The sequence below is a fragment of the Raphanus sativus genome, chromosome 9 (assembly GCF_000801105.2).
Source record: "Raphanus sativus cultivar WK10039 chromosome 9, ASM80110v3, whole genome shotgun sequence".
Taxonomy (NCBI): Eukaryota; Viridiplantae; Streptophyta; class Magnoliopsida; order Brassicales; family Brassicaceae; genus Raphanus; species Raphanus sativus.
Genome location: NC_079519.1, coordinates 672505 through 699105, shown reverse-complemented (window position 1 = coordinate 699105; position 26601 = coordinate 672505). Strand labels below are relative to the sequence as shown.

General features: G+C 39.2%; 6 protein-coding genes and 1 long non-coding RNA gene across 9 annotated transcripts; 3 read left to right on the top strand and 4 right to left on the bottom strand.

Moving 5' to 3' along the window:
* Positions 1 to 941: 941 nt before the first annotated feature.
* On the bottom strand, positions 942 to 2199 carry LOC108835403 (probable CCR4-associated factor 1 homolog 6). The gene is made up of 2 exons (XM_056993363.1): positions 2043 to 2199; positions 942 to 1945 (listed from the first exon to the last, which is right to left on the bottom strand). Exon 2 carries the CDS (start codon positions 1826 to 1828, stop codon positions 1001 to 1003), a length of 828 nt encoding a protein of 275 aa, XP_056849343.1. The 5' UTR covers positions 1829 to 1945; positions 2043 to 2199; the 3' UTR covers positions 942 to 1000.
* A 511-nt stretch (positions 2200 to 2710) lies between these two features.
* Positions 2711 to 4460, bottom strand: LOC108836881 (uncharacterized). 2 transcript variants are annotated; one of them, XM_056995472.1, is made up of 4 exons: positions 4324 to 4460; positions 4156 to 4224; positions 3506 to 3675; positions 2711 to 3427 (listed from the first exon to the last, which is right to left on the bottom strand). In XM_056995472.1, the coding sequence occupies exons 3-4, from the start codon at positions 3647 to 3649 to the stop codon at positions 2930 to 2932; spliced, it is 642 nt and encodes a 213-aa protein (XP_056851452.1). In that variant the 5' UTR covers positions 3650 to 3675; positions 4156 to 4224; positions 4324 to 4460; the 3' UTR covers positions 2711 to 2929. The 2 variants fall into 2 exon arrangements, with proteins under 2 accessions (XP_056851452.1, XP_018465481.1); XM_018609979.2 differs by lacking the exons at positions 4156 to 4224; positions 4324 to 4460 and having other exon boundaries at positions 3506 to 4131.
* A 52-nt stretch (positions 4461 to 4512) lies between these two features.
* Positions 4513 to 8037, bottom strand: LOC108835530 (nucleolar GTP-binding protein 1-like). Its single transcript, XM_056994139.1, has 13 exons — positions 8027 to 8037; positions 7376 to 7922; positions 6908 to 7042; positions 6745 to 6801; positions 6570 to 6632; positions 6177 to 6251; positions 5880 to 5990; positions 5663 to 5776; positions 5500 to 5571; positions 5398 to 5419; positions 5185 to 5297; positions 4827 to 5033; positions 4513 to 4716 (listed from the first exon to the last, which is right to left on the bottom strand). Exons 1-13 carry the CDS (start codon positions 8035 to 8037, stop codon positions 4627 to 4629), a joined length of 1617 nt encoding a protein of 538 aa, XP_056850119.1. The 3' UTR covers positions 4513 to 4626.
* Positions 8038 to 12853: 4816 nt separating this feature from the next.
* On the top strand, positions 12854 to 15947 carry LOC108835402 (uncharacterized). Of its 2 annotated transcripts, none has more exons than XR_008939043.1 (7): positions 12854 to 13210; positions 13334 to 13477; positions 13978 to 14121; positions 14313 to 14528; positions 15095 to 15310; positions 15397 to 15624; positions 15699 to 15947. It is a non-coding gene; the product is annotated as an uncharacterized LOC108835402 (long non-coding RNA). The 2 variants fall into 2 exon arrangements; XR_008939042.1 differs by having other exon boundaries at positions 13978 to 14129.
* Positions 15948 to 18423: 2476 nt separating this feature from the next.
* Positions 18424 to 20266, top strand: LOC108823857 (aquaporin NIP6-1). The gene is made up of 5 exons (XM_018597149.2): positions 18424 to 18831; positions 18931 to 19155; positions 19468 to 19662; positions 19746 to 19807; positions 19906 to 20266. The coding sequence occupies exons 1-5, from the start codon at positions 18589 to 18591 to the stop codon at positions 20096 to 20098; spliced, it is 918 nt and encodes a 305-aa protein (XP_018452651.1). The 5' UTR covers positions 18424 to 18588; the 3' UTR covers positions 20099 to 20266.
* A 2596-nt stretch (positions 20267 to 22862) lies between these two features.
* LOC108826338 (zinc finger protein 1-like) lies at positions 22863 to 23737 on the top strand. The gene has a single exon (XM_018599729.2). It carries the CDS (start codon positions 23025 to 23027, stop codon positions 23682 to 23684), a length of 660 nt encoding a protein of 219 aa, XP_018455231.1. The 5' UTR covers positions 22863 to 23024; the 3' UTR covers positions 23685 to 23737.
* A 1596-nt stretch (positions 23738 to 25333) lies between these two features.
* LOC108824200 (uncharacterized protein At2g39795, mitochondrial) lies at positions 25334 to 26546 on the bottom strand. Its single transcript, XM_018597573.2, has 3 exons — positions 26255 to 26546; positions 25796 to 26118; positions 25334 to 25693 (listed from the first exon to the last, which is right to left on the bottom strand). The coding sequence occupies exons 1-3, from the start codon at positions 26501 to 26503 to the stop codon at positions 25531 to 25533; spliced, it is 735 nt and encodes a 244-aa protein (XP_018453075.2). The 5' UTR covers positions 26504 to 26546; the 3' UTR covers positions 25334 to 25530.
* Positions 26547 to 26601: the final 55 nt, after the last annotated feature.

Here is a 26601-nt window from a genome sequence, read left to right as displayed (position 1 = left end):
GAGCTTTGATACTTGATTTACAAAAAAAGGAAATTTACGCTTTTCTTTTTATGACATTTTACTAACAGACATGTTCCCGCCATTCTTCCTCTTTGGTTAGGAAGATAAAAGTTGATTACTTTGTTTGTTTACCGGTTTTGATAGGTCTTGCAATTAGTTACTAGTATTAGTATAAGACGAACTTAACAAGCTATCCGCAAAAACTTACACCAGCCCATTTACAAAGGGTCTTGGCACTTGGAATAGTGTAAGCAAATTGATGTTATGATCAGCATATAGACCTTTTAATAAGCTTGACAAATCATCAAGTTGGTAACAGTCTTCAACCAAATACACATAGCTGAGCGACACGCTTCTCAATAAGTTTTAGCAATTTCATCAGGACCTGACCACCGTGAGCACGTGACTTGGTAAGAGTCAGCTCTAACTCGCAGTCATCAGATCCATGTCCTCTGGAATAGCAGCTGCCTCAGCGACAGGAGGAATAACAGGATCAGGCTTTCTCATAGCTTCTTTTTTTGAAACACAGAGTTATAGGACTCATAAGAAACAACTAAGAGTGGACTGTTCTAAATAGCCCAAAGGCTCTGTTAAATACACATGAACTTTTATTTAGTGAGTGGTGTAATTTGTAAGAGATCTAAAGTAACATTTTGCCTTATAAAGCCCAAATCATGGTCACTAATTACAATATTGGGCCTTAGTAAATATTAACCAATGTGTTTTGCCCACAAAAGCAATCCTTATTCAGACAACCAAAACGTTTTCCAGTTCAGTTTCTTCACGGTCTTTGTAAGAAAAACCGGGTTCGAGTCACTTTGTTTCAGACACAGATTTCATGTTCTACCCCTCTTAATTTTCAAAAGTTCTACGATCTGTGATCATGCATGCAGTGCACACCAGTCTATTGAACACAACCTCATGTAAAAAAAACAAAGAGAGAACTTTGAAGGAACTTATTATTTGAAATTTTCTTACTATTTTTTTATTAATAAAGATATTAGAGAGCAACCTGACCATTTTCAACACCTAAGCCATACAAAACACCAGCATATTTCTGCAAGGGACCAACGAAGAAATTCTCCTTAAGCTTTCTGAAAGTACAAGAGGTGAGCAAACTATCGGACCCCGCCTGGTGACAGATCCCAACTCTCTCCACCTCCAGCAACTCCGCCAGCTTGTTCAGCCCCCCGTGAAGGCTGTTGCAGAACTTCATCAGGTGCTTTATATCGTACACCATCGGGAAATAAACGTTGATGAGCTCGAAGAAGCTGGTCTGAGAATCGGGAAGGTTCTGGCACGTGAGGAGCTTGAGCAGGTACCCGAAGTCGTAACCGCTGTGGAAGGTGACCCAGTGCACGTTCTCGTTGAGCACGATCCCCGAGGACATGAGCAGCTCAGCGAATCGCCTCGACTCGATGCCTTCCCGGGTGTTCTTGGCGAAGTCGATGCCGGATTGCTTGAGGAGGTCGATGGAGTCGACGGCGAAGATGTCGGAGTCGAGGTCGAACTCGCGGAAGTTGAACTGCCAGATGCAGTACTTGTTGTCGTTGTCGCAGGTGGGGAGGTCGCCTTGCTCGTTGGAGAAGGTGAGGCCGAGCTGGATGATGTTGAGGATGTTGACGTTGAGCTTGAGGGTCTCGTAGTGGTAATCGGCGTTCGATTTGAAGGTACCGACGGGGCGGACGACGATTCCGGGGAACTCCGTGTCCATGGCCACGTAAGGGAAATCGTCGACGACTCCTCGGATCAGATCCATCTCCTCCTGCAGGTTATCGCTCCACACTTCCCGGATTTGGATCGAATCGTCTTTTAGAAACAGAGACATGGCTCGTGGCTTTTATGTGTTATGATGATGAATCTCGGGGGCATCTGGATTTGAAGAATCTAAAGAAATAACCTAGAACGGATCTAGAGGTAGACCCGATCCGGTTTCATTCCAAATCTGCGATTAATCCAAATACACAATGAAACATCATATTAATTTCAAACAAATGAATCGAAGAAAATCGAAGGAGGTTGTCATGTGGGTGGAAACGAACCTGGTGTAGATGGAAGAGTAGGCGGCGATTGGTGGTGTGGCTAGGGTTTCACAGGATGTGGTTGGTGGTGGTGGTGGTTTATCAAAAGGGCTAATGGTAGGAGAAGATGTGATATTTATTATTTAATCAAACTTTCTCTTCATTTTTCTTTTCTTTTTTATTTATTCTTTTACCTTTTTATTGTTTTTCTGCTATTCTGAATCCGATTTTTTTTTGTTTCTCCACAAGTTTTGTTGTTTCTGTTTTCTTAATTAGGAATCGCTACTTATTTCAAGTCGCATTTTTTTCTTTCTGCATTATTTGCTAAAACAATATTACCGAAATTCATATTTATAGGAGAACAATAATAAAATTAACCGCTAGGATTTTTATAAACCGTACTAAGTACACACAAAAGTCACCGCGAAAGTCTAAAAACTTGGGCTAAATTATCAATAACATTCATAATTAAACGGTTAAACCTTAGAAAAAAACTAAAGACCAATGACCACCAACCATTATCTTCTTCCATCAGCATCTGCTTCCTGTAGCACAAGAACACGACCAATTGATTTCATTAACAAGTTCTCAACAGAAAAAAAAAAAAAGCAAAGACCAAAGAGCAAACCAGCTGACAATCCACTTACTGAAGTTAATAATAAGAGACCACAATTTGTGTCATCAACAGAGAGTGATTCATCTGCCAAGTAACATATGGCTTAAGCAACGAGGAGACAATGGTTTTTGCAAACTCAGGAACCAAAAATAATAACTATTGCGAGGAATTATACTCAACTATCTCAAGCAAAAAAAAAGGGGGGTTTAAACATGAAAGAGTGCCGTTAAGACTTCCTATTAACCAATCTCATTTGGAAACTAACACAACAAGAGTCATATTTTTCATATATCTATTTCCCTTCTTTACTGGTTTTCATAACGAGGAACTGGATCTGCTCTCCAAGTGGAACAAGTAGCTCTGTCAACGTTTTCTCCCTTCCAGCTTCATAGTCCCATGGCTTCAACTGCACCCCTGTTCTTCTACGTTCTGTTGACTCTGTCCATGCTATCTTAATAGCTCTGTAAAGCTCCTCGCCATATTTCTCTTTGAGGTCCAGCAGATCCTGCACCTCCACTTGTACCCAGTCATCTTCTTCTCCTTGTTCCGGACCTTCAATGTAAAGCTCCCAAAGTCCATTACTGGTTTTGCTTCTCCACTCGTTGCACAGAGTTTCAGCCTCAAGCAATGCTCTATCCTTCCTCATTGTTTCCCCCTCACGATCATCACATGGGTTATTGAGGCACGCTTTGAGACACGCTGCTTCGAACATCTTTGGGTCTAGGTAGCCCGGGACTCTTACTATGTCAACCAATGGACCATTTTCTGGAGTATTTAGTTCTGGCAGAGCCTATAAGTTTTTAAAAAAAGGAAAAATGAAACATGATGCGTGCGGCCATGAGTTAAGTTAAAAGATATATATACAAACCTGCAATATTGTGAACTTTGCACGTATGATCTCTTGATCCCTCTCAAAAAGATCATCCTCAAGACGACTAATCTTGCGTTCGTAATGCATTCTTTTCCTTTCGTGATCATTGATCTTCCTCTGCAGTTTATGGACAGCATCCATCTTCTTTCTTGGTTTTAATTTTACTCCTGAAAAAAGGCAAAAGCCAACAGTGTAAAAGCTAAGACACAGAGAAAGATCATCAGCTAATGGATGATCAGAAACTAGACGTTGGTGAGGAAGTTCTATGCTGGAAACAGAGAGAAATAGTCATTGGTGATCGTAACATCAGCGGGCCCATATACACCCCCCCAAGAAAATCAAGATCGTAAATCCAAGAAACACTTTTTGTCCATTAGAGCAATCTTAAAGGCTTAAAGCTTTAAAAACAGCAGCATACGAGTTTAAGCACATAACAACTAACGCTTGAGAACTTTCAGGGGATACCAAACTAATCGAGACGCAAGGGAAGTTTACGATGGAAACAAAGAAAGAACGAAACCCTAAGACTTGCGCGACACGGGACGGCGTGCAGAGATCGAGTCGTCAAAGAGCATAATGCAGTCGAGTATGATGAATTAGAAGTTCATGAGGAAGTTTGTATTGCCAGAGAAGAAGAATCAACTTACGTGACAAGGGAAAGAGAGAATCTCGGTGTGCAGAGAGCGATCCGTGAAAGATTGATCCCTTCTTCAGAACTATACAAGGAAAAAGAAACCACTAAGTTACTTGGGAACCAAGTCTTTGAGAGACGCAGGGGAGAAAAAACAGAGAGAAAAAAAGAGTAAAGCTTTTACCTTGAACCTCTTCTTGCTACTTGATCTGGCTAACAGTGTAATGCTCTCATGAAGTCATGATCATACGTTATTTATAGGTCAAGCCACTCAACTTACTTAAATAACCAAATTTTAAATTACAATAATACATAAATTACAAACAAGTTTTCATTTATTTTGAAGTTAAAATGAGTTTTATATGTATATAAACAGTCATCAACGATTTATCCTTTTGATAGATAATGCATTAACATTTTAATCCTATTTAAGATTTATAAGAAGACATAATGAGAAAAGTTTAGGTAAAAGGCAAATCTCTCTATCTTAAGAACTAGCAACACTTGGATCAACTCTCACTTCACTTATGATCTTCTCCATCTCATTACTTAGTACTTCCTTCACTCTGCTCTTTAGCTGCAATCCATGTAGAGAGAAAGCAGAGCACTCAAAACACACACTCTTGCTTCTTCTTTTATTTAAGTTAAGGACATTAAATATTTCTAGTAGGGTTTTTTTTTGCATACCTCACTGAGACCTTGTTCTGTTTTCACTGAGACATGAATTGATCCATCAGGTCCTGTTTCCCTGTACTTGATTATTTCCGCTTCATCGCTGCTTCTATCCTCCTTGGCATAGATCACCGGAGAGCCTCTCAGCAGATCGCATTTGGACACAACATCAATCCACAGGTAATCTTTAAACCTTTCTTTTATTTCTTTATAAATCCCAAACTGCAATGCCCTCAAAAACAAATACATAGAAACATAATCAGCATGTATCAGACCCACATGCATTCTTTTTGTCTTCTTCAGATCATTTCAAATAAAATATCGATGCACATTTATGCATTATTATACACTGAATCCACATGAAAATGTTTACCTGATCAGAAGGAGAAGTCCCACATTCTCCAGTTAGATCATGAACATATAGAACGGCGGTTGGAAGATGAGTGAGTACAGCAAGAGTTAGCTTCTCTAGGTTATTCCTATCCTCTGTATTGACCCCAAAAAAAAAAAAGAAAGAGAATAAAAACTTGATTAAATATCATAAAATCATGTAGGCACAAGAGAAGTAGTACAAACAAGACTTTACCATCACATCTCCTGAGGGGTGTCTGTCACCTGGCAACAGGTAAGTAATTAACAATCCAAATCATGAGGAATGTGATTTTACGAAGCAGACAGAGCACGTTACCTGAAATCGTTGGTAGTTGAAAATGACGTGACCCATCAGAATTGCTCTGGTGGTGAAAGGATAATTGCAAATCTGACATTGCCAAAATAATCATATAAGGAAATAGACACAGTGCAAGGTATCATACCAATATATATGTGAAGATTGGGATAATAAGACAAACCTCAGGCTTCCCTGTTGAAAGAATGCGCACCAAAGATGACTTGCCAACGTTTGGTGCTCCAACAAGGCAAAGAGTTGGCATTTCCAAATCAACAACTGGCATCGCTCTCAATACCTGCAAAAAATGAATAACTCTCTTCATACAACTCTAACGATTAAGTCAGAGAGATCAAACCACTGGAAGAGAAAAAACAAAAGGTTCATTCATAGTAACAAACCTTTGCTATGCTTAACAAATCATCAACAGCTCTTCCTTGTTGCTGGAAAACCAGTTCAAGCTTCTCCACACCTTCGCTCAACCGGTCCTCTGCCTCTCGCTTTGACAATGCCTGCAAAGAAAAGAAAAAGAAAGATCTCATTCCTGAAGTGATATATAATAGAATAATATGGAATAATGGAACTGTTTAAGAAGCTTGTAAGGCCTTTAGTGTTGAAGTAACAATCACAACCTATGTAAGATAAACTAACATGAAAAATACAACATCCTTTTGACAGACAGAATTAAGGAGTCTGACCTTAGCACAGAGAGAAGCATGTTCCTTTCCAACAGATAACACTTTCTTCCTCAGAGCATCAACTTTACCTAACACCTAAGAAGCACTTGATTTATAAGCCAATGCTAGAATCAGTTGCAGGGTAATGAGACTGAAAGACTTAAAGAGGGCAAGACATAACAGATACTTTCCATCACCAAGTGTCAACTCAATAAGAGACCGTTCATATCATATGGATGCAAGAGTCTCCTCCTTGGAAAACTTTCCATGTATCCTTTTAAAGGTAGAGCCAGTTCCTTGAACAAAGAGAGCAATTCCTTATTTGGTAAGACAAGAATCATTTATTTATATGGAACAGAGGGGAAGGATGGCAAATGAACATACTTTTCATGAGTGCATCAAGCTGTTTAGCACCTCTATTCCTTTCTCGCTTTGCAATATTAGCAATGCCTGAGTGAGACCCAAAATGGAGTCAGGCTAAAGAGTCAGAATGTGTGAAGAGTAATAAAGATGATCAGAGACCTTTAGTAGGTTGGACTCTTTTGGACTTCCTGAGAGAAGAAGAATACAAATCAATGGATGGCATCACCATGGGGAGTTTCTGAAAAGCACCTAAACTTTCCTGCACTGGTGCCCCTTGTTTTTCCTGCACCAAACCCAGCCCCACAAATTGGAACCTAAAATGGTCAAAACTTGTATTGAAAGAAGAAGGTATCTGGAGAAAACAAGGGCTCCAAAGGAGGCAAATTTACCGGGGAGGTAGGTGTTTGAATTTGCTTTTGAGTGATGTAGGAAGTGGGCAAGTAGCTTGAAGTGACTACTGGAGAAACAGCAGTCTGAAGATTCCGACATTGACGCAAGGTTGGAGACCAGAAAGGAGGAGGAGGCTTTACAAGAGTTTGTGAATTAACGAAAAACAGGGGATGAACAAAATAAAAAAAATCAAAGGATTTGAATTGAAAGTAAGTTTTACCTGTGGAAAAAATGAAAGCTTGTAGAGAAAGCTGTCCTGGTGATGTTAAGAGACGCCATTGATTCGGAAACAACAAGCTCGACCCCAACTTCATCGTCTTCTCTTCTCTTCTCTGGTGCTGGATGACTCTGTGCAACAAAATATCTTTTTTTTTTTTTTTTTTTTTTTTTTTTGGGCAACATTCATATATTAAAAGGGAAATGGAACATGGGCCGAAAGCGAGGGCCCAAGATCAAATTCAGAGTACATGCGAAATCGACAAAGCCCGTTTCGCCAATGAATCAGCTCTACGGTTTTCCGATCGAGGAACAAAAACGAAAGAGATAGAGATAAACACAGAGGCGATTTGCATGATATCAGTGACGATACCGAAGATCTCCTTGATCTGGTGTTTATTTTTGATCGCTCTAATGAGCTTTTGACAGTCGGAGCAGACTCTGAGTTCCGTGATGTTGAGTTCTGCCGCTGCTATGAGACCCGATCGAAGCGCCAGCGCTTCAGCCATCAGAGGAGAAGAGACGTTGTCGACGATTGCGGATCCCTCACGAAGACTCGCTTCTGGCGAGTACGAGATAATCCAAGCGCTTCCTGATTTCTTTGTAGTTGCGTTCCAGGAGGCGTCTGTATAGCATGTCGGGGTAGGAGACCCTTCTTCATCCTGCTGTCCTCTGACTTCCTGAAGTAGACCTTTTAGTCCTTTTTTAGTGAAACAAAGGTTGAACAGAAAAGCTCTCTTGAGCACAACAATGGTGGAACCGACTCGAGAGAGAAGAGACAAAATGGGGAAAACTTTTCTGTTAGCTTTTTATTAAAGTAGTCAAATGACTATATACACTTGTTGTAACAACCTAACCGGAACAAACCGGGTATCAATATACAAAGACTAAACCAAATATACATAACCGACATTTCAATACATCAATATTCCCCCTCAAGATGGAGCATATATGTTAATAATGCCCATCTTGCCTAATAGATGTCGGAAAGGATTAGGATATAACGGTTTAGTAAGTAAATCTGCAAGTTGATTAACAGACCTCACATGAAGAGTCTTGATCTGTCCCATCTTTACTCGTTCCCGAACAATGTGGCAAGCTCTCTCCATGTGCTTAGTACGCTCATGGAAGACAGAGTTATTAGCAATATGAAGTGCTGCAGTGTTGTCACAATAAAGAGGAGCAGGTTCTGAAATGTCTATCCAAAGGTCCTCAAGAAGATTTCGAAACCAAAGCATTTCTCTCACTGCATCAGACATAGCTCGATATTCAGACTCAGCAGAGGAGTTGGAGACCACTTCTTGCTTGTTTGATTTCCAAGAAACCAAAGCTGGCCCAACGAACATACAGAAACCGGAGACACTTCGTCTAGTGTCGGGACAAGTACTCCAATCAGCATCAGCAAAAGCAGAGAGCTTCAAGTCTGATTCTGTTGGATAAAATAGACCTTGTCCTATAGTTCCTTTAAGATAGCGTAGGACCTTGTAAGCAGCGAGAAGATGAGGGACTCGGGGAGCTGAAGTGAACTGACATAGTTTATGCACTGCAAAGGTGATGTCAGGCCGAGTGAAGGTAAGGTACAGAAGCTTGCCAATAAGACGTCTGTAAGATTCCACATCAGATAAAAGCTCACCATCCTCAAGTGAAAGTTTGATGCTAGGATCCATGGGTATTGAGGAAGGTTTCGAACCAAGGAGACCAGTTTCTGTCAAGAGATCAAGGACATACTTGCGTTGACAGATGCTTATGCCAGTAGATGATCGAGCTATCTCCAAGCCAAGGAAATAACGAAGCTCACCCAAATCTCGAAGTTTGAATGCCGTTTTCAGAGCTTCCTTGAGCAGAGCAGTAGCTTTGTCACAGCTGCTAGCAATAATTATGTCATCGACATAGACAAGAACCGCCATGTAAACGTTACCAGAGCTCTTGAGAAATAATGTGTGATCACCAGATGAAGTTTGAAAGCCTAGTTCAAGCAGAGTTGCAGAGAATTTCAGGAACCACTGACGGGATGCTTGCTTTAAACCGTACAGTGACTTCTTGAGCTTACAAACAGCATTGGGAGGAAGGGATTCCCCCTGTCTTCCTGCGTATCCAGGAGGTAAGGTCATGTAAATCTCTTCCTCTAGGTCGCCATTGAGGAAGGCGTTGGAGATGTCCAGTTGAGAAAGGGACCACCCTTTAGCAGCAGCCACAACAAGGAGAAGCTTGACAGTGGCTAGTTTAGCGACAGGTGAGAATGTCTCAACATAATCCAAGCCCTCTTGCTGTGTGTAACCCTTAGCCACAAGGCGAGATTTATATCTCTCAATCGTTCCATCAGCATTGAGTTTGATCTTGTAAACCCACTTGCAACCGACAGCTTTCTTTCCTTCAGGTAGAGAACAAATCAACCAAGTTCCATTGTCTTCAAGAGCAGTAATCTCAATATCCATTGATTCACACCATTCCTTAAACTTGATTGCTTGAGCATAGGTAGATGGCTCAGGAGCGCTGTTAACTGCATTGATAAAAATCATATACGGATCTGACAATGCGTCATATGATAGGACATTGGAGATAGGATGCTCGGTAGAGGAATTCACAGCGTAGCAGTGATAGTCCTTGAGGTGACCTGGTGGTTTAGTTGCTCTACGGGTAGAGCCTGAAGTAACAGAGTGATCAGGCATTGGTGTGGTTCCAGAGGTGGTAGCATCATGATCACGAGTAGTTGAACCAACAGGTGGGAAGAACATCTCAGCATCAGTGGTGATCACAGGTTTCTGAAGTGGGAATATGTCTTCATAGAAGATAACATTTCGTGAGACAAAGATCGTGTTGCTCTGAAGATCCATCAGCTTATAACCCTTGGATCCAGAAGGATAGCCAATAAAGACACAAGCTTTAGCACGGTCTTGAAATTTGTGGCGTTGCTTCGGTGAAGTGTTTGCATAACACAAGCAACCAAAGGTCTTGAGATGAGTATAGTCAGGTTCCTTTTGATGAAGAATCTCGAATGGAGTCTTGTTGTCAAGAAGAGGTGAAGGCGTCCTGTTGATAAGGAAGACCGCCGTGAGTACACACTCACCCCATAGAGACAAAGGAACGTGAGACTGAAAGAGAAGAGCCCGCGCAACGTTCAAGATGTGTTGGTGTTTACGTTCTACCACCGAGTTCTGCTCAGGTGTCTCAGGGCAGGAGTGGTGAGCAATGATCCCTTTTCGTTTGTAAAGCTCCTCAAACCGTAGCTCTGGAGCATTGTCTGAGCGAACAGACTTAACCTTTACATTGAACTGTGTCTCAACCATTGTTATGAACGACGGAAACACTTGGAGCACATCACTCTTGTGTTTGAGAAGGTAGATCCATGTTGCACGAGAGTGGTCATCGACAATAGTAAGGAAGTAACGATGACCATCTTGTGTTTCTTCACAGAATGGACCCCAAACATCTATGTGGAGGCGTTCAAAGATCGTTGAGCAAATGTTCTTTCTTAAAGGAAAAGGTAACTTCTTCTGTTTAGCTCTTTGGCAAATATCGCAATGCATCAATCCTTTATTCTTAAATTTAGAAATCCCAAGAACATTGGTAAGAGTATCCAAACGAGAAAAAGAAGTGTGGCCAAGTCTGCGATGCCAAACAGAAGCATCAATAACTGAATTTGCAACAAAAGAAGTTGAAACAGAGTCTTCAAAAGCTGCATCTTCTCCATCCAAGATGTATAGGTTCGCAATCCGTCTACCTCGTCCAATCATCAATCCCTTGGAAAGATCCTGAATGACACAACACTCAGGATCAAAAATAATCCGAGAACCAAGGTCTGTGGTTAAGGAGCTGATACTGATAAGGTTTAAACGGAAGGCAGGGATATAAAGCACATTCTGCAAGGTGATAGTACTGTTGATAACAACAGAACCAACTCCACCAATGGCAACTGTCTGACCAGTGGGGAGATTCACATGACGCTTGATGGAAGTGTCAAGCGAAACAAATAAAGATTTGTCATGTGAGACGTGATGCGTTGCACCAGAGTCAATGATCCAAGTTTTCACAGTAGTTACATACTCAGAGACAGTAAGAATACCAATGAATCTGAATGTGGAGTGTGAAAAATCAATACCAGAGGGGCTAGCAACAGAGGAACTGGTGGAAAGTGATGAGCTTCCAGCACTGAAGTTCACAGAAGGAGCAGGCTGGAGCTGAGAAGAGAAGTAGGCAATGAAGTCTTGAATCTGATCTTTACTGAGATTCCCAACCAAACTATCCAAGCCACCAGTGGACGACTTCTCTGAAGTAGTAACCGAAGCAGCTACAGCAGGAGAAGAAGTCGACTTGCTATGAATGGGTTTGCCTTTCTTCCATCCAATAGGGTAGCCATGAAGCTTGTAGCAACGATCAATCACATGTCCTTCAACGCCACAATGAGAGCAAATGGGTCTGTTGGGTTTCTTTTGGAAAGCGTTAAGAGAACCCTGAGAACCCGCAGATACAGAGTCTTGTGACTCAGTAGTGGCTTGAGGCGAGCTGACTTGAAAGGCAGCAGGAATCACGGGTGCGTTGAACAAGCGCTGGCTGTCGTCTTGGTCAAGGATGTTGCATATCTCAGCTAGATCTGGAAGGGGTTTCTTCATGATAATCTGACCACGAATAACAGAGTACTTTTCGTTCAAACCAGCGAGGAACTTGATGGTTCTGGAGCGATCCACCTTTGCTTGGGCTTGTCTTTGACCAGCACAGTTGAAGCTCTGACAACAAGCGCAAGGATCAGCAACCTCAGAGTTATCGAGATTATCCCAGAGGGTCTTCAAGGTGGTGTAGTACAAAGACAGATCCATCGAGCCCTGGCGAAGATCTTGTATTTGTTGAACGAGTTGAAAAGTTCTGGGTAAGTTGGTTTTGTGAAAACGATCATGGAGATCTTTCCAAATCTGAGCAGCATCGTCAAAGGAAAGAATGCTTCCATAGATTTGTTTAGAGACCGAGTTCAAAAGCCACGACTTTACCATACTGTTGCATCGAGACCAGATTCGAAACAGAGGGTTAACGTCAACAGGACGAGGAAGAGAGTTGTCAATGAAAGCGATCTTGTTCTTAGCATCCAGTGCTATCTTCATCGCAGAACTCCATTGACCATAGTTCGACCCATCCAGCTGTACAGAGACAATCAACAGGCCTGGATGATCGGCGTGATGGAGAAACAACGGAGAGTGAACGCTATCGGGGTTCATCGAAGCAGCAGCAGCAAACGGAGTCCCCAAAAACGAAGCTGGAACAGCCTCAGAAGCAGAGGCGGGACTAGCGACAGGAGGAACGGAGCTGACGGCGCGAGCGAAGCGACCACGACGGTTGCGGCGAAGAGTAACCACCATTGGAGCAGAAAAGGACCAAACTTGGAGCAGAAAGAACCAAACTTGGAGCAGAAAGAACCAAACTTGGAGAAGAATGGTGAAAAGAAGATCGATCGAAGCGGAAAGAAAAGGATACAAAGATGTTGAGCTAGAGCTCAATGCTCTGATACCATTTTAGTGAAACAAAGGTTGAACAGAAAAGCTCTCTTGAGCACAACAATGGTGGAACCGACTCGAGAGAGAAGAGACAAAATGGGGAAAACTTTTCTGTTAGCTTTTTATTAAAGTAGTCAAATGACTATATACACTTGTTGTAACAACCTAACCGGAACAAACCGGGTATCAATATACAAAGACTAAACCAAATATACATAACCGACATTTCAATACATCAATATCCTTTTTGATTAAAACTCTGCGCCTGTATCCATTCCTGAGCTAACGTTAGCCCCTTGAGTACCACATCGCTAGGGTTGGATCTCTTATCTTCAAAGATCAGACGATTTCGCGCTATCCAGATGGCCCAGCATATCCAACTCAGGATTGGTGTAGAGATACCAGATGGGGGGAGACAAATAGCCCTGCAAAATTTGACCACTGCTGATTCAAAATCATCAGTCACCGCTATGTCTATCTCTCTTAGTAGAGGGACTTGTTGCCATACTGCTTTGGCGAAAGGGCATAAAAAGAAGGCGTGCATCGCCGTTTCCTTCTCACCGCATCTTAGGCAGTTGACGTTTGCCATCATTCCTCTTCTCTGTAAGTTCTCTCCCAATGGGATGGCTCTTCTAATGATTGACCATAGAAAAACTCTCAGCTTTGGTGAGCACTTGATTGACCACACGTCTTTTATCCAACTAAAAGCTCCTTGGTTTATTGTAGCTGGATCATAGCGGGGTGTGTTGGCTACTGCATTATAGCCTGACTTCGTGGAGTATACGCCAGAAGGGAGGGGGTGCCAGATGTAGATGTCTTCGGCCCCCGACATACTTGGTTTCAGACTCTGAATCTGCTCACTTAACTCTGGTAGGACTTCTTCTATCCTTTTTTTATTCCATTTTAGATCATCCGTGAGTAGGTCAGCCACCCTAAGGTCTAGAGCATTTTCGTTGATCGGTCCATATGGCTTCACATTAGAGTCTAGAGAAATCCAAGAATCACTCCAAACCTTCGTAGATAGCCCATTACCTATTGCCTTCCCTAGGTTGTTTTTAAGTAGATTTCTGCCATGAAGGATCCCTTTCCATCCATGTGAGCAAGACGCCGGTGCTTCCACATCTAGGAAGTTCCGTTTGTGGCAATATTTTCCCTTTAGAACTCTAGCCAACAAACAGTTTGGGACCGTAAGGATTCTCCACGCCACCTTTGCAAGTAATGCTTGGTTGAACAGTTGTATATCCCTCAGTCCTAAACCTCCCATAGCTTTTGGTTTTGCTATACTGTCCCAGGATACCCAACACATACTTTTCTTCTCAGTAGATGTATCCCACCAGAAACGGGTCAGAGCTGACTGAATTCTTTTGCAGAGACTGACAGGAAGCTCGAAACACGACATCGTGAAGGACGGGATGGCTGTGAGGACCGATTGGAGCATAGTGAGTTTGCCTGCCTTGGAGAGGAAGCGTGAAGACCAGCTAGCTGCACATTGTCTTATCCTGTCCACAATAGAAGTAAATAGGTCTCTTTTCCTTCTACCAAAGTGCTCTGGCAAACCTAGATATTTACCCACACCGCCTTCTTTAGTGATTCCTAGTATCGATTTTGCTGAACTCTTTATCTCCTGTGGTGTCTTCTTGGAGAAGGTTATAAAGGATTTTCCTATGTTGATCTTCTGGCCTGACAGTGCTTCATAATCCTGCAGGATTTTCACTAGCGCGTTGCAGCTGGCTTGGGAGGAGTGGCAGAACATCATTGTGTCATCAGCAAAAAGCAGATGGTTGACACGGGGGCTTCCTCTTGATACTCGAATCCCTTTGAGAGTCTCATTCCTTACTGCCATCCTGCATAATCCGGAGAGGACTTCCCCACACAGAATAAAGACATACGGTGAAAGAGGATCACCTTGTCTGATACCCCGGTAAGGTTTCACTAGCCCATACACCGAATCATTGACAAAATATCTTTTGTAAGGTTCACGAAATCGAGATTGTCCATGTACGTCCCATTTTGTTTCTGCTGAGCATCACTTGACTTGACTTCAAGCTTAGCTTCTTGTTACCATTCATATTCTGGAAATCTTCAGTTGGGTCGTTAACAACTTGATTTATTGGGCTTAGAAAATATGTGAATTAATGGGCCTTCTGATGATTACTGTTCTTTGCTGTTTCGGTTTCTTGAGTAATTAATTGGTAGCAGTAGTCAGTCAAAAGTCTTAACCAGGCGGTGCAACAAATAAAAGAACATTAACCAAGTAGTTATTACAAAATTTCAAATCAGGAGAATGATACGACTTCTTATCGCTTTTTGAGTTTAATAAAGCTTTGAAAATCACAGTTTTTGCTGTCAAACATTAAAGCAGGGAAGCAACCCAAAACAAATACTACTATAAATTGACTAAAGTTTACATGTTCTAATTGAGTGATGGTATATATACATATATTTGTTTTTATTGGGTTTCACTCGTAAATCTCTTTTTTTCTGCAGGGAATAAGAGATTTATCCGGTGATGGATCAACGATAGGAGTAAAGTGGATGGGAGAAGTTGATGATAAGCCATTCCTTAAAGTATTCCAAAGCATATACAGTGATGAAGCCATTCAGTTGGAACACGCTGCCCTGCTTGTCTCGAAATGGCAGGAAGCTATCAGAGATGCACAATGGCACCCATTCAAGCGTGTTGGCACTGGAGAGGAAATGAAGGTTTTGCTATCTCTCACTTGCTTTATTCTATTCATATGTTTTTTATTCTTGTATTTTGTTACATATATATATGGGTCGTGTTGCAGGAAGTTGTGGATGATGAAGACGAGAAACTTCAGAATCTGAAACTAGAGTGGGGAGAAGATGTGCTGAACGCAGTAAAGGTAGCACTTGAGGAACTGAACAAGTTTAACCCAAGTGGTCGGTATGAATGTCCAGTGCTGTGGAATTTTGAATATGGGAGAAAAGCCACACTCAAAGAAGGAATTTCTCACATGATGGAACTCATCAAACATCTCAAAGGAACTTGAAAGGTATATATCTTCACTCTGCAAATGAATTTCTACTGGTTTACTATTTGGATCACATAAATATATGTATGTTACAGGAAGCAGGGTGAACAATATCAAGGATTCAAAATATTTTCTTAAATCGTTTTTAAATCGTTTTTATTTCTTACTTAGTTGATCTCTTTCTCTGTCCATGGTTGATGGATACCCAACAAGATTAGGCAAGATATTCAACATTGTAATTCAAATTAAACCATCTTATTAAAGGTTTACTCATCATGCCATGGATGATTTTTACAATGTGAGATAAGCTTGGTATAAACTGAAAGTCAATGGTTTCTTGAAAATATCGTACTAGTTCCAAAGAAATACTGCATGAAAATGTATTCGTAACATCTTATGATCTCCATCTAGGGCTTGGAAATTCTGCATATTTTATTGGCATAAGTGACCGTTGACAACTACATTTCCCAATATGAGTAATGCATGGAAGAGTTTAATTGGGACGACAACGATCATTATTAATTTTCCAATCCAACAATCGAAACAATAATGGCGTCACGTATTCTCTTTGACACCACTATTATCACGCTTGCTTTAATTGTGTGGCTCAAATATAACAGTCTTGAGACGAGTTTCAAGTCCCTTATGAGTTGTTTGTAACTTTTCTTTTTCTTTCGTCCGATTTAAGAAACTCATAAAAGTCCCTATCTAAGTTTTATGTAAGAATGGCAGAAAAAGACCAGAACATTTTGTGATCATACAACATACAGTGGTTGTGTACACAGAAAAAATATATGTGCATCCATATATCTATACATGTGCAAGTATACTATTAAAAAGAAACGATCGGTTCCGCCACAAACGCTGATTAAACGATTGGTCCCACCGTAAACGCTGATTATAGGTTTTAAAGATCATGTCAATTATGCTAACCAAACGAATTTAAAAAATTGAGAAACAGAAACTAAGGAGAAGAGGACAAAATAAGACTCAACGACTACAGTAAAGTGAGGCAGCTATTTTATTTTCTTAAAGAAACAGAACACTAAGAAAGATATGGAATAAAGTTGACCAATTCACGGTAGCCACGATTAGTGAGAGACAAAATTATTTAGACCGGACTTTTGACAAAAAAAATCGACCCTACAACATTTCTATCTAGACTCTTCGTCCTCCTCTCCTTTACACTTTGAAACATCCCCTTCAACATCATATCAGTTGTTTCCCATTAATGTTATCATTATTCTTTATACGCAAGCAAAATAACTAGTCCTAATTCATTTTCACTAACGCTATATTATCAACACACACACACACTATATGTATGCTATCGTCGAAGATACAGTAAGGATTGTGCATATCGAAGCAATTCAATTAATCAGAGTTACCCCAAAAGAGAGAGTTAGGAAATACGGCTATTATAATTCTAAAGCTCACCCAAAATACTAACATCGTATTATATCCCAATAAAATCTGCGATGTGACGTCGGGCTTTTAAACAAGCAGTCACTTCTCCATCTTTGAACGGTTCTGAATTGTTCCTCCACTCCCACAATTCATAACCACCACCACTATCAGTCTATCATTGAAACGCACAGATTTTTCGTATATATGTCATAGAATTATATCCAATTACTCAATGTTACAAGATATGTTCGATGCCGCAATGTGATTTAGCTTTAAGGGAATGGACGAAATTTAAATGGTTATCTTAGTCCTCTGAGGTATAAATTCTTAGAATGCTTAGACCTATAGTTGCACCTATAGTTTTTGAAACTTTACAAATAGTATGTGAGTACAGTTAGGCATACCTCCAACTACAAAAAGAAAAAGTCATGCATAGACAAGTTATATATGCGAATATAAGGGCCTACTAACTTGTTCTGGATGGCCGGAGATGGATCCTTCATGTCATCGCTTCTGCCAGTTTTATATTAAGACTAGTCTGCAGACTTTTTTCACATAACTGAGTTTTTCTTATCGGTTTCTTCTTAGTCTCACTCTTTGTCTGAATTTAATTTTTGTTCACACTCTATGGAATTGTTTGTTTTTTCATTTGTAATGAGAGATAAACATAAGGTATTTAACTATAAAAAAAGAATGACAAAAGTTCTCAAATGAGTTGTTTTGAGATACTCTTTAGAACCCTCTATTGTTTGTTGCTAATTGGTTTAATGTTTCGAAAAGTATTAAAACATAATCCAACAATTCAATCATGTTCAAATATAAATATTTTTGATCCAAGACTTCCACTCGAGATGACCAATAAAATTGTTCTAAGATACCTTCTTCTGTCATTTTATTATTTTAATTTTTTTTTTCGATTAGCAATGAACGAGTGATAAAAGAAACGAATTTTTAAGCAAAAAAAAAAAATTGGAGAAAATTGTCAATTAATCTACAAAGACTTCATACGCTGGTGTTTTTTTTTTTGCATGTATCACATACTAATTAAAAAATAAAACAAAAGAAAAAGATTAGTCGACTGTGACAGGTCAGGAACGATCGCTTTTATAATCATTCTCTTTGCTAAACAACTCACAGCCACACACAAACACCCAAGTATTCGATTCTCATGGTGAATAACAATGTTAAGCAAATAATGCATTCAAAGAGAAAGCGATACACAATGATTCATTCATGCTTAAAGCTTCTTTAAGACACTACGCTACATGTATCATGTACGTAGACATATAAAAAAACTTGATATACACGACCCATTCTCATAAAGATAGCAAAATTTCATGTTATGCAGAGACACTCTTCTACGAAACATGAGTTTAAATTGAGGGATTACCAACCCACTCACTCACTCCAAACCAAAAAAATTAAATAATCTCTTTTGGATCCCTTCACTCATAAGTCAATTCTCATATATTATATCCTCTCCTATAAATACCCTATACATTCTCTTCATCTATCTACTACACAAACACCACAATCACAAAAACATATAGATATATCCTCAAAAATCATCTCTCCAAGATGGACCACGAGGAAATACCATCAATGCCCTCAACGCCGGCGACAACACCGGGGACTCCAGGAGCACCGCTCTTTGGAGGTTTCGGCGGGAAGAGGAATGGGCATAGTGGTAAATACACACCAAAGTCAATTCTAAAAAGCTGCAAATGTTTCAGTGTTGATAATGAGTGGGCTCTTGAAGAAGGAAGACTCCCTCCAGTCTCTTGCGCTCTACCTCCTCCTAACGTCTCCCTCTACCGTAAGGTACGTACATATATATATGCTCACACATTTAACTTCTTTACAATAAAGATGCTTTTCATTTTGACCAATTAATATATAAGTATGTAACTATGTATACAGTTGGGAGCAGAGTTTGTGGGAACATTGATACTGATATTTGCCGGCACAGCTACGGCGATTGTGAATCAGAAGACAGATGGAGCGGTGACGCTTATTGGCTGCGCAGCCTCTGCCGGTCTAGCCGTTATGATCGTTATATTATCTACCGGTCACATCTCTGGGGCACATCTCAACCCGGCTGTTACCATTGCATTTGCTGCTCTGAAACACTTCCCATGGAAACACGTAAGTTACTTTCATTTTTCTTTTCTTTACTACATTTTGGATGTCACTGACAAAACTTCAGTTACTTTAGTTAAATTTCTTTTATACAATTTTGGATGTTACTGAAAAAACTTCAGTTACACTAATTAAATTTCTTTTATACATTTTTGGATGTTACTGACAAACACGTGAACATACACATGCACACGCAACTTCGACATATACTATAAAATTTGATAAATTCAAAGCGTTTAGTTTTTGTTTTGTTTTTTCTTCTTCTCTGGAATGTTCTCTGTTAGTGTCTAAGTAATTCAATGTGCAAAACAAAATTAGGTGCCGGTGTATATAGGAGCGCAGGTGATAGCCTCGTTGTGTGCGGCGTTTGCACTGAAAGCAGTGTTTGAACCGACGATGAGCGGTGGCGTGACGGTGCCAACGGTGGGTCTCAGCCAAGCTTTCGCTTTGGAGTTCATAATCAGCTTCAACCTTATGTTTGTTGTCACTGCCGTCGCTACCGACACTAGAGCGGTAAATCTTACACTTTAACACTAAATTTTAAAAAGAACAAAACAATTGAAACACATGTCTGAAAATGAAATACAAAATCACAGGTTGGAGAGTTGGCGGGAATAGCGGTTGGAGCAACGGTCATGCTTAACATACTCATAGCTGGGTAAAATCACTCACTAGATTGATCTAAATCAAGATTTGCCTTCTTTGTTAATTACTTATATATTATATGGTTGTGTTTTGTTGATTATGATCAACCAGACCGGCAACTTCAGCTTCGATGAATCCAGTAAGAACACTAGGTCCAGCCATTGCAGCTAACAATTACAGAGCCATTTGGGTTTACCTTACTGCACCAATTCTTGGAGCGTTGATCGGAGCAGGAACATACACGATCGTGAAGCTGCCAGAGGAAGACGAAGCACCCAAAGAGAAGAGGAGCTTCAGGAGATAAATCTTCAAACCCCATCTGCCATGTCTCTCTGTTTGCGTCACTATGTGTATAATATAATCCCTGAAGTCAGAGATATTATATCATTATAGTATATAAGTTCTGAAATCCAAAAGTATTGCGAATGCTTTTTCTTTATAAATCAAATATTGCAATATCGTTTTCTGTCAAGTGTTTGGTTCTTAGTCTCAGACATATAACAAAAGTTGGTCGCAAAACTATCGATTGAAGCTTGGCCGATGGTTTCGAACTCCTAGAGTTGATTTCTTGACCGGCGGAGGAAGGGGTGCGGTTTGCTCCTTCTGCCTCGTGTCTTCTGCTCTTCCTTTTGGGTTTCATTTTCTTTTCACTGGGCCTGGTGTGAACCTCGTGTTGTATGTAATTACTGTACTGTTGGGCTTTTAACAATAATAAGATGACAAAAATAACCTAAACAAAATAAAAGCACTTCATATTAAAAGCAGCTTATTGGTCTCATTGCCTTTGAATGAGAGAGTAGCCCATTGTTTCGTGATATAGGAACAAGAAAGGGATGATGGGCTTATAAATGTTAAAAAGGTCAATCATCTGAAGAAGGAAAACAATGTATACAGCCAAGTTGTTAATCAAATCAATTAGAGGGGCTTTTTGATGACTAGGTATGCAGTTATAGACATACTACGCTTCTATTATTCATGGATGTTCTTCTTCTTCTTTCTTTTCCTTTTTGCTTTTTTCTTGGGGCTAATAAAGAATGAGAGGGTGGTCCATATAACTTTGGGTGTGGAGGTTGGACCGACAAGGTAATCTAGGAGGAGATATACTGTCTAAATTGATTAGACAAAGCAAACATAAAAACAAAATACATCACCTCACAAGTCACTATGATGAAACAAAAGATGTACTTTTGTAACTAAAGCTGGATGGTTTCTATTTTCCAGCAGATGAATGTTTTTTTCATTTATAAAAGAAATAAGTAATAGATGTTGGGGAATCATATGTTGCTGATAAGATCAGATCACATTTCGATGCACTATCTCTAAATTGAACTGGTATATGACCAGTTCGTAACTTGATTGTCTTACTACGTCTAAAGATCGGAATTACTAACAATGAACTCGTAATCTTAATTAATGCAGAACAAAGCTTTAAGATTTCAAATGTATATTATATTATCAACTGAGATTGTCTGTAACGCTAGTATATAAATCTATGTATGTATATAAAACCCTCAATGTTTTAATCTTCTTTTTTTGTGCTAAGAAAATCATATAAATGTAAGTATGGTAGAAACAAAAAGGTCAAAAAAAAGGTTAAGGTGTTACATATCATAATTAATCATAATTTGCTTAACCTAGAATGATTGGTTTCATGGTAAAAAGGACAAAAACATGGCTATCAATGGTGACGAAAGAATGAAGAGAAACAATACCTTTATTAATATTCTTAATAAATTTTACAAATTATAAATACTCCCTCCGTCCTACTTTAAGTGGTGTTTTATGATTTTTCTTTTGTTCCATTTTAAGTGATGTTCTCACTAATCTAGGTAGAATTTAATATGATTTGAATTTTATGACCAGTTATAAAATACTGTATTTTTTATTATTAGTTAAACTAGTTTTATTTAATGTATTTTTATGTTACCAAGATAAACTACATAAAAATATGTGTTTTATTAATCTATGTGCAATAACCTAAAACATCACATATGTGCAATAACCTAAAACATCACATAAAGTGGGACAGAGGGAGTAATAGTTAGTTCTTTTCATTTTATTTCGTTCTTTTTCTTGTAGAGAATTAAATATAAACTTATTAATCACTAAATTTGATACGGAATAAACATTTCTCATTGTTTCCATAATTTTATTTTTATCCATTTTTTATTTATTTCTAGTATTCTCGAGATGGTTACCAACATCTTCGCACTGTAAGAAGCAGTGTTGATGAACTTGAAATTTCGAAAGACAAAAATCTTGAAAGTTTAGTTACTGGAAGAAAGCAGTTCTAAATTCATTTCATCTGAGTTAAAAAAAAAGTCATTTCATCCGGTAGCTAGATTAAAGGGCATTTACAATATAGAACTAAGAGAAGCTCGATTAAAGACATTCTCCAACATCTGTGAATCGAATCTCATTTGTTCCTTTTGTTACATTCATATTGGTGGATGGTTTTGTAAGTTAACGAGAACGAATGAACGATATAAACAATGATTAGGTGACATTTTTATGTGATATTGATGTGTGTGTGGGTGTGTTTTTCGGTTTTGGACATTCGACCGAAAATGGGAGAATGGGTTAAAAAATTGAGACGAAAGTGATTGTCGGGGAGATCTGATTGGCTTCATAATCCCTGTCCAAAGTGCTAACTTACCTAACACTTAAACAAATAAAGACAGCTTCTTCATTTGGGTTTTTGAATCAAACGTCTCACCTAAAAACCCTAGATGAATGGAACTACCTACTTACATACTGTATATGTTTATGATTCTAAAAAGAAACGTTTGTAACAAAAAAAAACACATGAAAATTACAAAGAAAAAAAGAGAGAAACAAGATGGCAACTGGCAACGAAGACAAACTCATTTGATTAAGATAGAGCTACTTATGGCACTTATTACAATAGATATAACATGAAATCATGAACACTCATTATTCATGTTCCCAAATATATCAATAATTCGAATTATTACAACATTAATTTTTTCTAGTGTCTACTACTATACGGTTACATGTGTGGTTCTGTAGCTCTAGGTCAGATTGCACACATCAAAGTTGTCCTCTTTTCTGTAAACACCATTCACTTTTTTCAAAAGGTCACATGTCCCTCCAGTTCCATAAATAGAACTCACACTTCACTTCCCACGACCACATCACTTAGTATATCAAACTTTTATTTTCCTTCTCTTTATAATATATTCTCTATAGGCTACATACACAAAGTATACATGGATCCTTCCATCAAAGGAGATCAAGAAATGTTAAAAATCAAGAAACGGTGTCATCAAGATCTTGAGTTAGGTTTGACCCTTTTGCCACGTGGTACAACTTCATCAGAACTCAATCTCATTGATTCTTTCAGAACCAGCTCATCATCGACTTCTCATCATCATCCTAACCGTCAAGAACATTTGGAAGACCCGAGAACGTTCTCGTGCAATTATTGTCAAAGAAAGTTCTATAGCTCACAAGCACTAGGCGGCCACCAGAACGCTCATAAACGCGAACGTACCTTAGCCAAACGCGGACACTACTACAAGATGAGTCTCTCCTCCTCCTCATCCTCTCCTTCTTCAGCGTCAGCGTTTGGCCACGGTTCAGTCAGAAGATTCGCGAGCATGGCATCATTACCGTTACATGGCTCGGCGAGTCACAGATCAACGCTAGGGATTCATGCTCATTCAACGATCCATAGTCCCTTTTTAGGAAGGCAAGCAGCGAGTTTAAGCCATGTTTTCACACAGAGCGTTCACCAGAAACCGGCCATGGGAAAGGTGATGGCGGAGAAATTTCACATTGAAGTCGCCAACAGTAACATTGAATATTTCAAGAGCAAGCAAGAAGATCATAATCAGTTTAAGAAGATTGACTTGACTCTTAAGCTATGATTTATTAATTGTCATCTTCCTTTTAGTTTTTATTATAACTTTTCGGTCGTTTTTTTTACTATCTTTTGATTATTACATTGTTTGATATAATGATTGACTGCAGGATGTGTTAGTATTTCATCATTTAAGCTGTACCTTTTTTACTTGATATATTGTTGTGTAGTTCAATATTTGAGGTCTATTTTAAGTCTATTATGTAGTACAATCCTCAAAACTTGTATTAAATTGGATTACGGAGATAGGGTTCGACATATATTTTCGACTGGTGTAATTATCATAGTAAGGAAATGGGTGTGTATCACATGTATAGTATAATCATATTCAGTGTGAAGAATATGTTATCTATTAAGTTCAAGTGAAAGTAACCCTACATAATAGATGTGTGTATCTAAAATGATAAAATTAAAATACACTGTGGAGTTTATAGTCACCGAAAGAAACAATACATGTCCTACGTTATACGCATTATTGCCCACTACATTGTCACCGATTTATTAGGCGTGAACTGACTTCAGTCAATCAACTGATATACTGCAATATGAATTAGTATATATAATGTATAAAATAAACTATAGTATATATAGTGGATTATTTGCGTTTTTGTAATAGAGTGGATGCACTGTGATTATCGAAGATAGGTCCTACATGTAGTTAAAAGAAACAGACATTAATCCACAAGCGAAGAGTTGTTCGTCAGAGATTGTTGTTTTCACCGCCATGTGACTATTAAAGCTAAATTTCCATTGTACTTTCTAATCTAATCTAGTCACATCACTATTATTATTTCACAATTTTATCACCATTTAACCAATAATTTAATCTAATCTATTACACCTCTTAAGACAAATATCTGCAGTAATGCATATAATACTTTAACACTTGTTACTTTGACATTTTCACTTGAATCTTTTGTAATGATAAGTGACCATGTGGGCGAGAGGGATCTAGTATTATGAAAATTGATTAGTATCTTGGATTTGCTGAATTATAACCCAAAGATTCTGTGAAGTCTGCTTTGGGTGGGGTATATATCAAGTTGATGTTTACATTAAAGGGATAATAATCATATAATAATGCTAATCATTGCAATTAACAATCAATATTACCCACAAATCATGATATTAAGGATGCGGAAATCATGTTGTTAGGCACCATAATTACCTTACTAATCCCTCTCAGGCTATCATAATACGTCACATCGATTAAGATTTGTATGAAGATACCAAAATCATGTTTAGGTGGAAAAAGACCCAAAGTTCTCTAGACAATGACAGTTATCATAATCAAAAGATTAGAAGATGCCAAATCAAATTTCAAAGAGAATAGTAATTGGCATCATACATCTCCTAATAATTTTGTTCTAGTAGAATGCGTTCAGCTGGCTTGTCCCTTTAACTTCTGGTGTTTTACAGTGAATCCACACTAGGGAATACAAATAAATAAAGATCGCATCCATGGCGTTGCTCCTCTGTTAAGGAACACTAAGAATTGATTTGGAAGTCACCAAAGTCAAACGCAAGTGTTAGCTAGTAAGTTCCCTGAGGGGGAAAATTAAATTACGCGAACTGTCATCATTCTACAAGCTTAACTTCAAAGCACTTTCAATGCAAACAAGAAACACCACGACTCCACTAACATGTAAACATGCATTTCTGAAACGGTCTTGTATTATGCATCAGGGAGTAGTTTTTACACAAACCTGTAAACTAAGAACCCAAGCAACAAATAAAAAAAAATGGCAACTGAACTTGTTATTTGGAGCATATCCAAATCAAAGAGAGTTATGTACTCGCATACACACTGCATTTATGAGGAACCAAGGAGTGGAAAGCCAAAGAGATAATGTCTAATTCTGCTCGACATAAGATTTAACGCTTTCCATCCATCTAACGTACTCGAATTTACTTTTATTCTTCATATAACGATGCAAGAAACCAGCAAGCTCGTCGCTTATACCTCTTTCCTCTAAAAACTGATAAAGAGCATCTTGAAGCTCATCATCTAGTTCCCTGTAATAACCAGAGACAAAACAGAATCACTTCCATCTTTTGCAAAGTAATCCAATATCTCAAATTCATTTAAAGTTGAATAAAAGAATCAAGTCAACGTACTCAAACTCTGGTCCAGCGTAGGAAGACGGCGAGCTGTTGGTGCCTTTACGAATGCAGAGCTTGGATATCTCAATGTTATCAGGCCAAGCGGAACACACGATCTCCAAGGATTCACCAGGAACGCCCTTAGAGATGTTGACAAGGAAAGTGATGTGAAGAATAAAGTCAGGTTCAGTGCTGGTGGATTTTGAGGACGGAACTGATCTATCAAACATGGTTGCCTCGACTTTAATGTCTTCTTTCTCCCCATACTTCCTCTTCAAGCTAATCCACTGCTCTCCAGGCCTTTCCTCCACAGTGAATGGACCATAACTGCTAGGAGACTGCAATACATAATCCAATTAAATTGATCAATCCCCAAAACAAGAGAGGGCACTGTATCAACCTACTTAAAGTATGTAGTTTTCTGCCAATTAAGATTGAAGGCTTAAAGTATCAAGCTTTATTGGGCATTATTACCTGAAGAGGAGGGGAGTGATTGAGTTCGTAATCGATCTCATTACGGATTAGACGGCAGATGTTTCCTTGGAAAGCTGATTTCTGCATTTCTGAGACGTAACTCCCCGCCGAGCTTAGACATCTCCCAGAGCTAATCAAAAAGTTTCCATTTTGATTCGTGGGTAAACCGATTTTGGGGTTCCGGTACGCAATCGAAGGAGACGAATTGGAGAAGACGGTTCTCCTCAGACATCTGACTAATCGCGCCATCGACAGAGGATGAGAGTAGCAAGTGACGACGATTAGGGTTTAAACAGTTTTTAAGGAATTCAATCGTACGTCTAATATCGCGCGTTACAGTTTCGGAG